The sequence below is a fragment of the Callionymus lyra genome, chromosome 4 (genome assembly GCF_982586985.1).
Source record: "Callionymus lyra chromosome 4, fCalLyr1.hap1.1, whole genome shotgun sequence".
Lineage (NCBI taxonomy): Eukaryota > Metazoa > Chordata > Actinopteri > Syngnathiformes > Callionymidae > Callionymus > Callionymus lyra.
Window position 1 is genome coordinate 37,459,694 of NC_141821.1, and position 16,578 is coordinate 37,476,271.

The 16,578-nt window shown below is 37.7% G+C and overlaps 3 protein-coding genes across 3 annotated transcripts; all 3 read left to right on the forward strand.

Annotated features, from left to right (window-relative positions):
* The first annotated feature begins 2,050 nt into the window (after positions 1 to 2,050).
* LOC148082863 (uncharacterized) lies at positions 2,051 to 5,388 on the forward strand. The gene is made up of 6 exons (XM_087790249.1): positions 2,051 to 2,102; positions 2,386 to 2,400; positions 2,498 to 2,529; positions 3,500 to 3,593; positions 3,677 to 3,907; positions 4,145 to 5,388. The coding sequence occupies exons 1-6, from the start codon at positions 2,051 to 2,053 to the stop codon at positions 5,386 to 5,388; spliced, it is 1,668 nt and encodes a 555-aa protein (XP_087646375.1).
* Positions 5,389 to 7,213: 1,825 nt separating this feature from the next.
* Positions 7,214 to 12,342, forward strand: fga (fibrinogen alpha chain). Its single transcript, XM_087790133.1, has 8 exons — positions 7,214 to 7,328; positions 8,435 to 8,539; positions 8,752 to 8,935; positions 9,292 to 9,437; positions 9,537 to 9,635; positions 10,084 to 10,239; positions 10,422 to 10,977; positions 11,472 to 12,342. The coding sequence occupies exons 1-8, from the start codon at positions 7,275 to 7,277 to the stop codon at positions 12,101 to 12,103; spliced, it is 1,932 nt and encodes a 643-aa protein (XP_087646259.1). The 5' UTR covers positions 7,214 to 7,274; the 3' UTR covers positions 12,104 to 12,342.
* A 946-nt stretch (positions 12,343 to 13,288) lies between these two features.
* On the forward strand, positions 13,289 to 15,966 carry LOC148082865 (fibrinogen alpha chain). The gene is made up of 4 exons (XM_087790134.1): positions 13,289 to 13,372; positions 13,496 to 13,679; positions 13,797 to 13,942; positions 14,789 to 15,966. Exons 2-4 carry the CDS (start codon positions 13,544 to 13,546, stop codon positions 15,089 to 15,091), a joined length of 585 nt encoding a protein of 194 aa, XP_087646260.1. The 5' UTR covers positions 13,289 to 13,372; positions 13,496 to 13,543; the 3' UTR covers positions 15,092 to 15,966.
* The last annotated feature ends 612 nt before the right edge of the window (positions 15,967 to 16,578 follow it).

Consider the following 16,578-nt stretch of genomic DNA (forward strand, 5'->3'; position numbering starts at 1 on the left):
TCGAGGTAGACGAATGTGAAGGTCTGGTCACCTAACAACAAATCCATCAACTTCTGAAAGGTCTGAGCCGCACCCTTCAGGCCAGAAGGCATGCCCAAGAACTCAAAAAGCCCACAAAGAGTTATCACCACAGTCTTGGGAACGTCATCAGATAGCATTGGAACCTGATGATAGCCACCATCGCGTTCTGCACGGAGCGGAGGCGCGTCTGGATGTTAGCAGGACGCAATCCGCCTCGTCAGCCAAGCCGCAGCAATCCCATGCGGCCAGGCATAGAAAATTAGTGAGTTGCACACATAACAGGTGAGGAAACAAGAAACCTCCGTCTTCTGCTCTGAGCAACGAAACCATCTCGTCCATCCGATCCACCACCGAACCATCGCAGACACACGGAAGCGAAAGCAACTTGTCCACTCTCTCCGCTGATGAGAGGCTGAACCTCCGAAGAAGAAGCTGCTTCAGTGCGGTGTATTTTCCACGCATCGCAGGAGTTCTGAGGAGCATCATCACCCGCGACGTGGACTTCTGGTCAAGAGCGAACACGAAGTAATATTTCGACTCATCTATCGTTATTCCTTTTAGATGGAAAAGCACCTCGACGTGCTCAAACCAAGGAGCAGGATCACCGTGCCAAAACTCATGTTCAAGTAGGAGCACGGTTACATATTGTGCGAGACTACCCATGATCCCTTGGGTGAGAGAACACACCCCCATATAACCGCTATAAGTTACTGTAAACAAAAGAGACGCTTGCAACACACATTTAATTATAACCTTAAGTAAATTATGTTATTTTGTAAATGTACGGCTTTATTTTTTAAATAAATAAAATGTGTCTATGAAAATGATAAGAAAAACAAAACAAAAAAATCTAGAGTGTTAGAAATAACTCGGTTCACAACTTGTGCTTGGAAAGAGTACTGTACTGCAGTTCTACATCTGTTCCTCAATCCTCAAAGACCTTCACTTTCAGGCTAAATACTGACACATTAATGTTATACACACATATATATCATCCTGGAAATTATGTTTCATCACACATGAAGGTAATGCTGTTCTTGTAAACTTGTTAACGATGAGCTGCAGCAAGTGAACAACCGAGAGTGAGCATAAATACTACATGATTCTGGAGACGTACATTTGTATTTTGGTCTTTAAGGATTACCATGAGAACAAACGGCTTAGCTGTTGGCTAGAGTTTTTTTCTGACAGTTCAAAAATCCAAATTAGGAAATCAAGGCAGAATCCAATTTTATTTCAAAATGATCATTGAATGAGCGAAGGTACACGGACCCTTGTACCTTCCGTTCATTCTATTTGTATTAAACTACAGCAATTAAATTGGATTTTACATTGATTTTCTATTTTGGATTTTTCTACTAAAATTTCTAAAAATTATGTTTAATCACTTAAACATAATTTTTCGGATATTATATAAGTGTGTATTATGTTAATGTGTCAGTATTTAGTCTGAAAGTGAAATTTGAAAGGATGGTGATGTGAAGAACTACAATGTTGTTCCATGCTAATAAATAAGATAAATGCGCTGTATAGTTCTAATAATATGACTCCGCTAGAGTCATTACGTCACCAACCATGAACGTCACATACGTCACTGAATCTTCACTTCCTGTTACAGTTAACAGGGTTAGGAGTCAACCCGCACATTGAAGATTTAAAAATTATAGATTGGCAGAAAGAAATTCGAGTCCTTTTTCCGAAAATGTATTTGTATTTAAAAAGATGCCATTAAATTGGATTTTAATTAACTGTTTAAAAAATTAAAATTAAACAAACGGCCAGAAATCCGTTTTTTGATTTGCGTTTCAAAAATGAATATTCCTGACATTCCTGTGTTGTGTTGACGACAAAAAACGTTTTCTGATTCTGAAAATGTGAGTATAAATAAAAACAAAATCTTAAATTTAAGGTTCAATTTTGTCGGTGTGAAACCCTTTCGTTTTTAAATGTTTTAAGCAATCTTGATCAGCGTTTGTGTTTTTAAAAAATCAACAAGTTCAGATCTAAAAAGGGAGATAATAAAGTACGTATGGCGTATTTTGTCCTCATTGAGACACCGTCACAACGTGACGCCGCTCCATGTAAGCTTTATTCAAACAAAGCTAATTCTCCTCGAACTGCTTCCTACAGGCTTGTTTGTTTTTTTTAATGTTCGTTCGCGTGTCTAAAGTCACTTTAAGTTGCAAAGAAGAATTTAGTGCGTTAAAAGACGAGGACTCATTTAGTTAATGGTCCAAAAAGTTAGCATTGATAGCAATATAATCGCTACAGACTTTTGTTCATGTATTTTAACCTAAATAATCTGATTTTAATGAGGATTTGATATTCGTTTATACATTGAACTAATCATACAACATTAATGAGCATGTTTTGAGTATAGTAAGTAATGATGGAATACACCGAGAACGTACACGTTGCCACAATTGACTTGACTTTAGTGCAGTTTTGCTTTAATATTTCTCCTTCTGTGTTTCAGACTCACTGGATCATAGGCAGCTGCTACTTAAGGTAAAACAAATGGAAGCGGTATGTCGTTGGTCATTCCGTTGCACTAGGGATGGAGTGAAAATAGTTTGTGAGGCTGCTAAAGTCGGCCGCCATTCTTAAAGTAATCTCCAAAAGTGATGTGTTTTGGTTTATTGCAGAGAGCGATTGTTTTCACTTAATATTGTGCACTTAAACAAACGTATGTTTGTGTGGCTAAACAAATATTTCAGTAGGATAAAAATTGAAAAGCAAAAATGAATTAATCCTGGAGGAACTATGCACTAAAAGACATTAAGATAACAGGATGAAAAAATCTGTAATTATATACTTGTGTGGCTGTTGACTGATGGTTTTCTACCCTGATTCTGAAGTCATCAAGACATTTTCATTTGTATACATTTAGCAAAACTGGATGATAGTTTAGCGTCTTGTTTTTATTGTAGCACTATTTTTGATGTCATTTAAACAACATCAAGATCAAGCCTAAAGTTGGTTAGGTAGTGGTACAGGTTTTGCAGCACTTTAAATACTTGCGATGTAGGAAAAATAATTGGTGAAAAAAGAAAAAACTCACAGTAAGGATGCTCAAAATCACTTTTTTTTTTACCAACTTTTTTTTTCCAAATGTCAGGCAAAGTGGTCTAAAGTTTTATATTTACTTGCTGATTGGGAAACTGCTTTCATGAAACAATGTTTCTCAGACTAATATGAACTTATTTTCTTTTGCTGCAATGTCTTAAAGCATGTCATAAATTCTGTGTCAATAAATTGTTAATTGGTTAAATCAAACGATAGTTTAATTATTACCAAATCCTTTTTTATTTTTGACTGCTGCTCCAGCCAAAATGTTTATCTATTTAAAAACCGAACTATATAAACTCTGAATGAGTAACGTGCTGAGAGATTCAAACGTTAAGTGGGTTAAAGTTTGTTTTCTTTACTTCTTGAATTTGCAGAAATGTCATGGGTTTTATCCATCCTCCCTCTCAAGGGTTTATTCATTCGCCTGTACGACTGTGTGAAGGATCCAAGAGCAGCAGTCCGCTATCAGGAAGCTCCACGCATAGAGAGCTCTGGCCTCTCAGGTTCATTGACTTTTCTCTAAGTAAAACCTCATTTATACGTTTGTTAAATTTTCTGAACATAAATGCATGTGGCTTGACCCCAGATGAAGGTGAAGGTGGAGACGGATTTGAAAGTGGAGACGGATTTGAAAGTGGAGACAGCCATGTAGAAGGCAAAGACAGCGGCGTTGAAGGCGAAGAGGGCGGCATTGAAGGCGATTACGGAGCTGAATACGAAGAAGTTGAATATGAAGTTAATTTCGAAGAGGAAGTTGAATACGAAGACGAATACAAAGTTGAAGAAGACGACGACGACGACGACGACGAAGATGCTTGTGAGTTGTCTCACCAGTCCCTTTTTAGTTGATTTTCATTTCAAATGTATTAATACTAAGCAATTGTTATCAACGTTTTTACATCACAGGCTTGACATTTAAAAAAAGAAAAAAAAACGTTTTTAGGACAAGCCTGAATGTTAAAGTCTTCATTTGAGCTACATGAGTGTATGTGTATGTATTATTAACATTATTATAACCCCGTTACTGACTCCCTCTGATCTTTTTTTCTTTCAGCTCCACCACTTAAATACAAAACCTTCAAATGCAGCCATTGTGGGAAAACGTACTCTAGTCGCTCACACCTGGTGAGACATCAGAAGTTTCACTGCAAGTTCAATGATCTACATCTGGAGTCGGACGATTTGAAGCAGTCATTGCACTGTGATAAATGTAGTCGGAAATTCCGAAATGAGAGGCAACTTGGAGTTCATAATTGTGGGACTAAGGAGGATCAGACATCTGATCAGACGCTTCGTGAGAGATGTCATCTGTGCCTCCAGTGTGACAAGAGCTTCTACACACGGGACATTTTACGACAACACCAACTCACCCACACAGGGAAGAAACCTCACAATTGCAATGTGTGTGGAAAGAACTTTGCAAGGTTGGGAACACTGAAGACGCACCAGTTAATCCATTCGGAAGAGAAGAAATTTCAGTGTGAGCAATGTGGCAAGAAGTGTATTCGTATGGGAGACTTACGGGTGCATATGCTGTCGCATTCCAAAGATCGCCCCTTCAGCTGCAACTACTGTGAAAAAAGATTCCGGCAGATCACCAAACTAAAGTTGCATGAACAGGTTCACACAGGCGAAAAACGATATAAATGCCAGTTGTGTGAAAAAAAGTTTCGCTTAAAAGAATCATTGAATTCCCACCAGTTGAGCCACACAGGGGAAAGACCTTTCCGCTGCAAAATGTGTGCCAAAAGTTTCTCCTATAAAACCAATTTGAAAAAGCACCAAATGATTCATACTGGGCACAAACCATATTCCTGCTCTTATTGCCCCAAGGAGTTTCGTCTACTTCAAAATATGATTTCACACAAGCGCACACACACGGGGGAGAAACCATTCAAGTGTGACATCTGCCAGAAATCCTTCTCGCAGCATTCAAGTTTTAAAAGTCACAAACTATCACACACGTCCAAGACCATTTGCTCCGAGTGTGGGAAAAGTGTGAGAGATCTTTCTAGTCATGAGTGCAAAATCATTGAAGACAAACCACACAAGTGTTTGCAATGTAAGAAGAGCTTTACTTATCCAAGTAGTCTTGAGCAGCATATGCTCACCCACAGCGGGGAGAAACCATACCCATGCAAAGAGTGCGGGAAGCAGTTCAATTTAAGAAGCAACCTCAGCAAACACAAACGTATTCACAACGACGAGAGGCCGTATGAGTGTTCCAAGTGTAAGAAGCGATTCAGGATGCAGCAGCACCTCAAGCGTCACTTTGATACATGTGCTGACGAGACATAAAAACCTCTACACAAATACTGATGACTCTTTTTTTGTTTAGTATTCTATAAACCATTGACGCTAATCTTGAACCAAATTACATGTTTATTTTAATATTTTTTATTAGTTTAACATCCATTACTCTTGATAAGGTATGTACACATGGAAAAAACACTTGGACTTAATCTGATGATACTAGAACATCCATTCATTAGTCTTTTTAGCTGTGGATACACACAGAGATGAGTTCCTTACATTCTTTCACAAATTCACAAATGCCCATTAAGTCTGCTATTGAACAACTTAATTTTAGAAATGTCGTTCAAAATAGACACACAGTGTGTGTGGAGAAATCTGTTTTTAATATATACATATAATTTGCATTTATATGTAATCTAATTAGTCAATAAAGGGTTTAAAAGCATTATCCTATCTTTTCCTATAACCTAAATGAGAACATCTGAAATAAGCTAATTTTCTAGAAAGTAAATAGTGTAACTTCAAATGTCTGTTGAATGTCGACTAGGATTTAAAAATAAAATAAAATAAATTTGTCCTCCAGGAAATTTAGAACAGATTATGTCTGGTTGTTGACTGTAGTATTTCAGCATGATTCTAGAGCAGTCTAGATGCAGTCTAAATGTTTGTATTTTACATTCTTCTAGAAATTCAAGTGCAGACCTCTTGCCACTCATTCACTTGCAGTGTCATTTCGTTTTACACTCATTGTTATTGTGTACAAGTATTTAATCTACTCCATATAATTTGATCACCTGAAATATCTCTTCATTGTCGTATGTAAATGTTCGAGAGTTATTTTTCCAACACAGATGAACTCAACTTCCAAGTTATGAATTCAATCATTCAAAGTACAAGATTAAGCTTAGATTTATTAAGTGGTGCAGATTTTGCAGCACTTTGGTTATGAATACTATCACTGAAGGAAAAACAACTAATGACAAACCAACAGGGCAGCTAAGTTGAATGAAAAGTAGCAGCTGAGGCCAATAAGGTTTTTTGAAATACTTCCCAATTTGGAAACATGCTTTCATAAAACCATGTTTATCTGACTAACATACCCTGAAATAATCTTTAGACGCTGTTTTGCTTTTTTCGCTGCAATCTTTATACCAGCATGTCACCAATTATGAGTCGATTCAATTATTAAAACAGTATTTTAAATGAAAAAATCTCTATGATGATCAGGAAGCACTGTATAACGTTTCTTTTTATGCTGATGACACCCAACTGTGTTTTCAATCAAGCCAGATGAAAGAAATTAGCTTACACAACAACGATACAGTATTGCAGTTACCAAGTCCTTGATAACTCAAAACCTTCAGAAAAAACTGCAGTTCTACTAGTTGGTCCAGTACATCTAAGACAATCCCTAACTAATGGTCAAGCTTTTCATAATGGACTTGCTCCTGCTACTAGCACCACTGTAAAGAATCTTGATGTATTTATTTTGTAATGTATTTTCTCGGTAAGTTACTGTTACTTTGTGACTTTGCTCAATTAATTGCAATTGTTTATTTATGATTTTGTATTTTTAGTTTTACCAAAAATGTTCTTGTGCAAATTAAATTGTGTTGCCAATTGTATTTTTGCCCCTGTTACAAAATTAGATGTTTTTAGTTTTTTTAAATTGACTGGAATGATAAAATGCAGTGATTGTTCATTGAAATGTTTGACAGAACCTACAAAGCCAAAGCCAGTAAATGAGCCACTGAGCAGATGTTTATTTGTTTTCATGGTCACACTGGGTTTGCTCAGTATTTCTCAACTCTGACTTGACACATGTTTGTTTTGAGTCACTGCTTTTAAAAAAACTGTCCAGGAGGCTTCAAATGTCCAGACAGGAGCTTGAGTGAAACATTCAGAGAGGAGATAGAACAGGAGTTAAGATGGGACGCTTCTGCATGATCGTATTGAGTTTGATGTGTGTCACGTCAACTGTGGTGAGTATGGAACACATAATCTGTGTTTTTGTCTAATATTCTGTTTTTAATAACATGATATTAAATAACAAAATAAGTTTAAAAGAAATAAGTGAGAAACATGAGACTTTACGTTTGTTTTTTAATGATTTATTCATATATAATTACCCCATTATTATTAAATATTCAAAATCTTTACAGTAGTTTAAAGGATATTAGTCTACATCCTCTATGGCATTCATCCATTGTGGGTAAATATTGATTTATAGCTTCATGAACATGTTATCTTTTAAATTGACATAAGAGTAATGGCTGAAATATTATGTTTTAATTATCAATTTATTTAAAGGTATGTATTCAAAAACGTTACCACGTCATAGTTCATGATCTGAGACCTTACAATTGGCTGAAAATCAAAATTTGTTTTAAATAATCAATGGATATAGAAAAAAATTAGGATTATAAGGACGACGCAACTGATTCAATGCTCTTAATTTGAAAGCCGAGCGTTTATTTCCTCCTATTAAATTACTTATATAAATTATTGTGTGTATCCACAGCTACTTTATTAATTAAAGTAACTCTCCAGAGTTTTTCTTAGTCTTATCCCTTTTTTATACGATTGAAATTTAAACCGTTTCTGGTCTTACCTTTATCTGTAAATAAAGTCAATGCACCTTTTCTTCGCCAAACCAAACCTTGTTACTTTATGTAAAAGTCCACCTTATTTCCTTTAGTTTCAATAGTCTCTCCACCTCAATGGAGATGTGACATTAGTCTCAAACTTTGCCTTTTCACCGCGGTTGTATTTCCGTTCAGCGAACCCTTACAAACATTAACCCTTTAAGACATTAGCTATAATGTGGAAAACCAAGACAAATAAACGTATCTGTGAGCATTATATTGGCGACGCGCGTCAATTGCATGTAGTTTGAGATGGATTGCGCATTGAGAGACGTGCCTGACTTTGTTGACTGCAAAGTAAAGTTAACGTTGAGTGTTTTATTTTGGAAATGATGAGGATGAAAAGTAAGCTTCCACAAAAAAAACAATGTATACTGTATATTCCATCAGCAACATTGTAACTTGATTTTGGAGGAAATAAGATTGTAAACTGTATTTTTAAGGCATCGATTGTCGACCCGAGAGGATCACGTCCAGTTGTGCCGAACACAAGATCTGAAAAGTGCGCCACAGAGAAGGAATGGCCGTTCTGCACAGACGATGACTGGGTAAAGAAAAAAATGTGTTGTTTTGCTGGGCCCCAAAACTTAAAGAAATCAAAGATAACAACTTTTTTTTCACATAGTGTTGTTTAAGTGAGAATAAAAGAATATAAATGGCCCAAGTATTGAGCCTCAAGCCGCAGTCATTAAAAAGGAGAGTTATTATCAGCAGCTCCATTGGCTCAGCCATTTATATATTTGTTTTAATTCTGCTTTAGCGGTCAAAATGCCCGTCAGGCTGCAGGATTCAGGGTTTGATGGATCAGAACGACCACAGCCTAATGAAGCGTGTGGAGAAGATCCGTAATCTGCTGGACCAGCACAGGGTGAAGCATCGCTCGACTGATGACGTGTCCAAACAGACCTACGACTACCTGAGAGAGAAACTCAGTCTGGATGCAGGTAAATAAAGATAATATTTTATAAGTAAATATTCTTTTCATTTAATTAACACAAATGAAGCAGGAAATTTAACTTTAAAGCTGCTATAAAGACATTGAGATCTTGGAATTACACTAAATATTATGATTATTTTATATGTTTTTGTAAATGTTTTATATGTTATATGTAAGAATACATTTATTCGAATGGTTTATTAAGTCTTGCATTTCAATATCTTTTCAGTTTTTACTTCAAATTCACTTTTTAGAGTTTGATTCTTGCAGTGAGAAAGTAATGTGGTCTTTGTAATACAGGTCAGATTCTTGGAGAAACTTCATTATCTTTCCTGCAGCCATTTTTAATCTGTCTCTGAACAGATGGTGACAAAAGTTACTTGGATTTGGCTCAGAGTCTTCGCCAGCGCATCACCAACATGAAGATCCACATCGACCGACAGTTGAAAATCCTGGCAGCTCTGAAGGACAAAGTCAGGGACCAAGTGGACGACATGAGAAAGTTGGAGGTACGTGAATGTAGAGATTCATCCAGTAAACAATACATACTTTCAGTAAAGAAGTCCATCATCAGTTCTCGGTTAAGTCCTCATTCATTTTTGTTTCAGGTGGATATCGACATCAAGCTCCGCACCTGCAAAGGTTCTTGCAAGAGCTACCCTCACTACAGCATGGAACAGTCTAGCTACGAATCACTGGACAAGCAGGTTGAGTACTAAACTTATCTTAAAGTTTACATGAGTTATTTTCATAATAAAGTTTGACAAGCTTTGGGAAGAGTGAGTCACATATCATCTCCGTCGGACCCCTTTGTTGATCGTAGAGAGTTATAAAGGTCTAACCCTTTTCTATGAGAACTGGATGAATTTGTCATCACTTAACACTTTTATATTTGAAATGCAATTTCTAATTTGCAACTTGTTCAAGAGATCTGCTCTGCAAACCATGGTATCAGTGATATAGCTGTAATATCTGCCTGAAAATATAGACTTAATCGGCTCTTCTTAGGGCCGGCTTGTCAAGTTCCTTTTTGTGTATACACAAAATAATGCAAAATATCCCTTGAAACTTTAAGGGAATGAAGAAAAGAATGAACTTGACACAAAATGTCTTTATATATGGAAATCTCAACTTTGTTCATTGTGCACTTTACAGGTCAACCAGATGACCTCACAGACGACTGAGAATTTTGAATCACTGGGAACGATGTACGTTATGAAGAGCAAACTGATAAAGCAGGAAATTGTAGATAGCATCTACAAGTCGAAGGACCCTGCCGTTGGACAACAGAAAGAAGACATCTTCCTAAGTGTACGTGAGACAACAGAGACGGAAAAAGACCAAGCAAATTTCTTTTATTGGAACTTCATCTGGAATCTGACTTTTTCTCTGTCAAAAAATTAACAGAATTGTCAAAATTGATAGCGTTAACAATAATACTTCTAAATAGTTGCTGAAATCAAAATAACATTTTCTCTCTTTTTTGTCTTTAGGTGAAAAATATGCAATTGGTTCTGGAGACAGAAGGTTCAAAGTCGTCCCCAGCTACAATCTCCAAGGTCCCAGGTACTTCCTTCTCTCCTGCAACACCCCCACCCTCCTCGGGTTCGTCGTCGTTCTCTAAATCCATTACTGAGCTTGACAGCAACACTCATGATTTTGGGACCGGCGGAGATTTCGTAAGTCTCGGGTCCACCAAAACAGTCAGCTGCACCCGAAATATCAAGAGAACTGTAATTCAAACACCGAATGGTCCAGAGGAGAAACTAGAGGAGGTTATTGAAGGAGGACCAGGGTGCCAAATAGTAGATTTCACCAAAAACCCCCTCTTTCCATCTCTCACCGACGCTTCCTCCTCGTCTCACACCACCAAGACGGGCAACCTTGGCAGCTCCAAAGGCAGTCTCTTTGACGATCACTTTGGATCTCACTTGGGTCTCGACCTCGGGAAGTTCGTGACGGATGCTGTGGAGGATGACCTTCCTGATATCCATGCTCGGAGTGTGAAGAGCGTACAAGTCAAGCGACAGGCTGATTATGTAGGAAAAGGTACAGAAACAAGCAACCAAGAATAAATCTTCCTTAAGAACCATTCTTAAGCACGAAGCTTCCTTAAACAAAAAAAGTGGACATAGAAATTCTAGATTGATGATTAATTCGACGGGATGTTAACAGGTTTTAACATGGCAACTGGAGGTCGCCAAAAATATTGGTTTAGATCTATCAAGACTGAACTGAAGAAGACTCTCTTGAGTCTAGTAGGACTTATTGAAGCATGAATGAAAGTTCATTCTTTCTCCAGAAGGAACAACAGTTGCCTTGTTTGATCCTTTGGCATTTCAAGAATAGCAAATACAAGTTAAGGCTATGTCTTGGCTTGCTTTTAAGAAATTTCCTGATCAAATAATGATTTTCTGTAAAAAACAATGATTGACTAAAACAACCAAAGTGTAACTATAGCTCATTCAAATACTTTATTTCCTCACAAAGCAAGCTAGTCCAAGCTAATAGCCGGTCTGCTGTTTGCTCCTCTCTGTTCTCAGATTGTGTTGATGCCTTCCAGAACCACCTGAAAGGGGAGACAAACGGTGTGTTTAAGATCAAACCCAGCAGCCCAGATTCGACTCATGTAGTGGAGGCTTACTGCGATCAGGAGGGGCTGATGGGGGGGTGGCTGTTAGTTCAGCAGAGGGAAAACGGTGCGGTCCATTTCAACCGATCTTGGGCCGAATACCGTGACGGCTTTGGCTCAATTGGTCCCCAGGGGAAAGGAGAGGTTTGGCTGGGGAACCAGAACCTTCACTTGCTGACTAGTCGGGGAGAAACCTTACTAAAGGTTGAGCTGGAGAATTTGAACGGAGACAAAACGAGTGCTGAGTACATCATTCAAGTCGGGGCAGAGGATGAGGGGTTCCGTCTGAGTGTGAGCGGCTACTCTGGGGACGCTGGAGACGCAATAGGGGGGGGTCAGCATCCCCAAAATGGGATGAAGTTCAGCACGTTCGATAAGGACAACGACAGGAGTGAGCAAAACTGTGCGGAAGTTGTCAGCGGTGGCTGGTGGTACAACGATTGCATCTTGAACATAAACGCAGATAAAAGGGTTTGTTGGTTGAAGTGTGATCAACCCAGCCTGAGAGCAGTGAGGATGTTCATCCGACCAGCTACTTTTTAAGAGTATTTTTTATTCAGCTTGAGGATTTTTTGTGAATATCTTTAACTTCATAGATGGATCTCTACCCAAAAGAATAGCGCCAATGCTGGGCGGTTGCTCAAAAGACTAATATTGACTGTTCTGTGTTTAAATGTCATTGGCCGGCATGTTGCGTAGCCTGTACTGACCTCTTTCTGGGATGTTTTTACACTTCATTTGTACCAAAATCAATTGTTCAATAAAAATGTTCACATAAAGCAGTTGGGTTTTCTGGTGGTCTTTCAGTAATGTCTAACATTAAGAAACTCATCACGTCCGATATATATAAAATAAATTATACATTTGTGAAAGTTGTAAAAAATAGTTTTTATTAGTAAAAAGTTGAGAGAGCTGCAGGAACATCAGCTTAACTAGGCAATATTTTTTATAATGTGAGATATAAGAGCATATTTGCACTCACTAAACTTATAAATTAATGTATTTTGGTGAATATATGTTCATTAATAATTTAACTAAATTATAAATTTGGAAAAAAAACAGATAAAATAAATTACAGTAACACATCTGTTTTTGGAATAACCTTCTTCTGGAGAAATTTTTTACTTTCAGCATCATTTAATGTTTCTTTATTATTATTTTTACTCATTTATACAATAATACATTATCCACTTTTAACTTTATGTTTTTTACTGTATGTTTTTTTCTTTTCTTCTTTGAGTTTATTTTCAGCTTCACACGTTTTTTGTTTATAATATTTTGGGTTCATTTTTAAATTTTCTTAACATTCCATCAATGTCTTTATTTTTACTCAGTATGAGTAACATATCAGTCATTTATGACAAGCTATCATCCATTTTTCCTCTAATTAATTTATTAATTCTATGGGATTTTTTTTGTTTGTTTTATCTTCTTAACATCTCGTCAAGTAAAATGTATCTTTAACTTATTTAACTTTATAGTAGTTTTTCATGGATTGTGATCAATTACGCTTTTTTCAAATGTGAAAAAGTAAAGAAGTGCAAGATGGTTTATATATAAGGTATTTTCTCAGTTATGTACGATCGATTTTTAAACTGAACTTTGTTCACCTTGTTCAATCAGCAGAACCTTCTGTGCTCTGATTCCACATGTTTGAATAATGATTCAAAAGGTGAAGGACATGTTAAGTCATTGTTTGCTCTTTTCTCCCCAGTCTGTGTGCGTGCGGGAAAGCAGAGTCGAAGTGGACAACACATATTGAAGAGCTGTGGGAGGAAATCGAACTTCGGCCTGTGCACCGACGACGACTGGGTGAGATTGGAAAGTAAAAAAAAAAAAAAGATTTAGTCCAAATCACACAACAAAAACAACATATATTGATGAGCTTGTATGACCCTTCCTCTGTCTGTCCGATCCTCCTGTTCCTGCCTGAAGACATTCAAATGCCCTTCTGGCTGCAGACTTCAGGGCATCATCTCAAGCATGGAAGAAAAGTCTGAAAGAAAGCTGAGAAAAACATGTCAGAGGGCCCAAGTTCTGGAGGATGCTCATGAAGAGTCTGTGACAACCAGCCACCTTCTGTACAACAGCATCCATTTGACCCTAGACAGCAGACACGGTGCATGAATATTTATACAGTATATCTAAAAAAAAAGAAACTATATATATATATATATAATTTTTTTTCTTTCTTTCTTTTTCATGATGACCATTATTGTATTATTTTAATTTTTAGATTCAGAGCTGAAGTTCTTTGGACTTTCTGGAGGTCTGAGCCAGAATCTTACCAGGCTAAGGAAAAAATCTGTTCAACTGGAGCAGCGGCTTGAGAAGCTTCATGGGCGAGCCAAGGAACAGATTGAAAAGCTTTACAGGATGGAGGTGAGTCTGGATAGAAGTTTAGGAAGAACAGTTTGACGAATGACCATCAAGTTTCAAATTACATCAGGAACGAAGTCGTTAATATATCGAAGCTGTCTTAGCCTGCATGAAACTAAATCAACACATCATGAATGACGCTTCATATAGCTCAATGATGCCTCATGAATTGGCTTTCAGTTCATCAAGCACCTTGTACCATAGGCTCAGAGAAGGCAGAGTCAAGCAACTCATTTTGGAACTAGGAGAAAGTGGTGCCATTAAGTGATGCGTTGATGAGTTCATCATTTCAGAGCTCAGTAGGTTGCGTTTCAAAATCAAGAATGTGATATTTCATCAAATTAGTGGTTCAGTACCAAAGATTATAGATCAGGAGAGCGCCATATAGTTCCCTTTGAAAATGAAAATATAAACCAGTAACTCTTAACATGTTGGAAGCACAGACGAATCAAGTTTACTCAGAAAAGAAACCTGTAAAGTAGTAAATATTAGTGAAACCCAAACTCTATATGATTTATTTGTCCTGTTTTTATCTGAAGGTCTGACCGAGAATATATTGCTGACATTAAACCGATCTGCTGTGCAAAAAAGTTTGTGGGCCGTTGATCTAACCAAGTTTAAGTTTTTTTACAGCAAGCTTGGACTTAAGCTATTAAAAATAGTGAAAACAAAGTATGTTTAAAATATGTCTAAACAGCACTGTAAAATTGCAGTTCTGGTTTCATACAAGAGTAGTACAGTTTTCATTAAACATTTCAGACAGACGTAAACATAATTGGATGAAAGAAGTCTTAATTTGAAAGGAACTTAGGACGTCCTGACACTGCACTGTGTTGGTTTATTGATCAGGTGGACATCGACATGAAGTTGAGAGCTTGTAGTGGATCTTGCCGGTCATGTGGTTCCTTCAGTGTGGACCATAACAGCTTTCAGAGTCTTGTAGAGAATCTGGAAACTGTGACTGTCAGTGACATTAGGACACCCCACAACGACGTCCCACATCTCACGCTACAGCCCACCGTGAATGCTCACCTGTGGTCTTCAGTTCAAACACAACTCTTGTCACAGTTTAAAGACATTGTCCTGGACCAGTTTGTTCTTTCGGTGCAGTCTGGAGAAGAGGAGATGATCAACGATGATTATTTGGAATAAAAAATGAAAATAAGACAATATACTGCTATAAAATAAATGTGTCTCTTTTCAAAATGTACCGTATTTTCCGCACTAGAAGGCGCACTTAAAATCCTTTAATTTTCTCAAAAAACGACAGTACGCCTTATATTCCGGAGCACCTTATATATGAACATTACCTGGTGGGTAACTGGTTTACAAACACGTTCATGACTCTGCGCTGACTGAGCCGACCATCGTGGGCGGGATTACGTCATTGCGTCATCTCGGGGTGGGATTTACGACGCATTTCACATCATGGTGGACGTCTGTGGCGTGATATTACTGCCACCGGTTTGAGCGAGTGTGTCTCGGTTGTTGTACACTCAAAACACTCTACAGCGCGCTCAAACAGTCATACACACGCGTTCAACATGTCATACACATGCTTAACTTCACTGCTGCTCCTAAACATTTGTCTGCTCACAACAGTCTCGCTCGCTGCTGCTTGAAGCCTTTAAATATCATTTGAACATCGTTTCCATGGGAGTGAATGGAGTTTTCAGAACGCTTAATAAAGTTTGACTTTATCTGACTGTTTTGTTGACATTCCCTTTAGCACAGCTTTTATATAGTGTATACATAACGCAACCGCAGTCAAACGTTTGACAGCATCTTTTATTCTATGCGCCTTATAATCCGGTGCACTATATAGTATGAAAACAGTTCTAAAATAGGCCATTCATTGAAGGGCTGCGTTATAATCCGCATATAAGCGCCTAATAGTGCGGAAAATAGGGTATGTATTTTCTAATGTTTAAAAATGTTTACTGTCCGAATAATTTCTCATTTAACAACAAACTTGAAGTTATCTGTGTTTAGAAATGTATATAAAAATAAAAATGTTCTTTGTGTAATTGCTCTGTTTGGTTATTGTTGTTTAAATAATTGTTTGGTCAACATTGTTAAAAGCTGAATTAAAACAAGTTAATCTCTGTTATTTATTGTCTGTAAACATATTAATTCAATTCAATTCAATTCAATTTTATTTAAAGTGTCTTATCATAACAAAGTTATCTCAAGACACTATACAGTTGAAATAAGACTACAGTTGATTAAGGAAAAATAGATCCCAGCAATTCAACAAAGAGCAAGAAACAAAACACTGTACAGTGAGCTATACAGTGAGCAATGGCGAGGAAAAACTTCCTTTTAGAAGGCAGAAACCTCGAGCGGAACCCGACTCATTGTTGACGGCCTGCCGCTTTGACCGGCTGGGAGGAAGGATGGGGGGGTAGACAGATGGATAAGGAGAGGAGTGAGGGAGGATATAGTGAGAGAAAAGAGGGGAGTGTAGGAGGGTCCATGGGGGTGCTGGAGAGAACTCGGGATCTGATGACGTGGTGAAGATCCTGGATCAGCAGCAGCTCTGGAGGTGGATCCCTGGATCAGCAACAGCTCTGGAGGTGGATCCCTGGATCAGCAGCAGCTCTGGAGGTGGATCCCTGGGGCTCCGGGAGAGAAATAAA

Bases quoted from the DNA above. Each gene is read 5' to 3' on its own strand.
- LOC148082863 (XM_087790249.1), top strand. From the start codon at position 2,051: ATGGCGTATTTTGTCCTCATTGAGACACCGTCACAACGTGACGCCGCT. The intron at 2,530-3,499 runs GTAAAACAAATG...CTCCCTCTCAAG, and splicing joins ATAGGCAGCTGCTACTTAAG to GGTTTATTCATTCGCCTGTA. The intron at 3,594-3,676 runs GTTCATTGACTT...GCTTGACCCCAG, and splicing joins AGAGAGCTCTGGCCTCTCAG to ATGAAGGTGAAGGTGGAGAC.
- fga (XM_087790133.1), top strand. From the start codon at position 7,275: ATGGGACGCTTCTGCATGATCGTATTGAGTTTGATGTGTGTCACGTCA. The intron at 8,936-9,291 runs GTAAATAAAGAT...GTCTCTGAACAG, and splicing joins GAAACTCAGTCTGGATGCAG to ATGGTGACAAAAGTTACTTG. The intron at 10,978-11,471 runs GTACAGAAACAA...CTCTGTTCTCAG, and splicing joins GGCTGATTATGTAGGAAAAG to ATTGTGTTGATGCCTTCCAG.
- LOC148082865 (XM_087790134.1), top strand. From the start codon at position 13,544: ATGGAAGAAAAGTCTGAAAGAAAGCTGAGAAAAACATGTCAGAGGGCC. The intron at 13,680-13,796 runs GTGCATGAATAT...TTTAATTTTTAG, and splicing joins GACCCTAGACAGCAGACACG to ATTCAGAGCTGAAGTTCTTT. The intron at 13,943-14,788 runs GTGAGTCTGGAT...TTTATTGATCAG, and splicing joins AAAAGCTTTACAGGATGGAG to GTGGACATCGACATGAAGTT.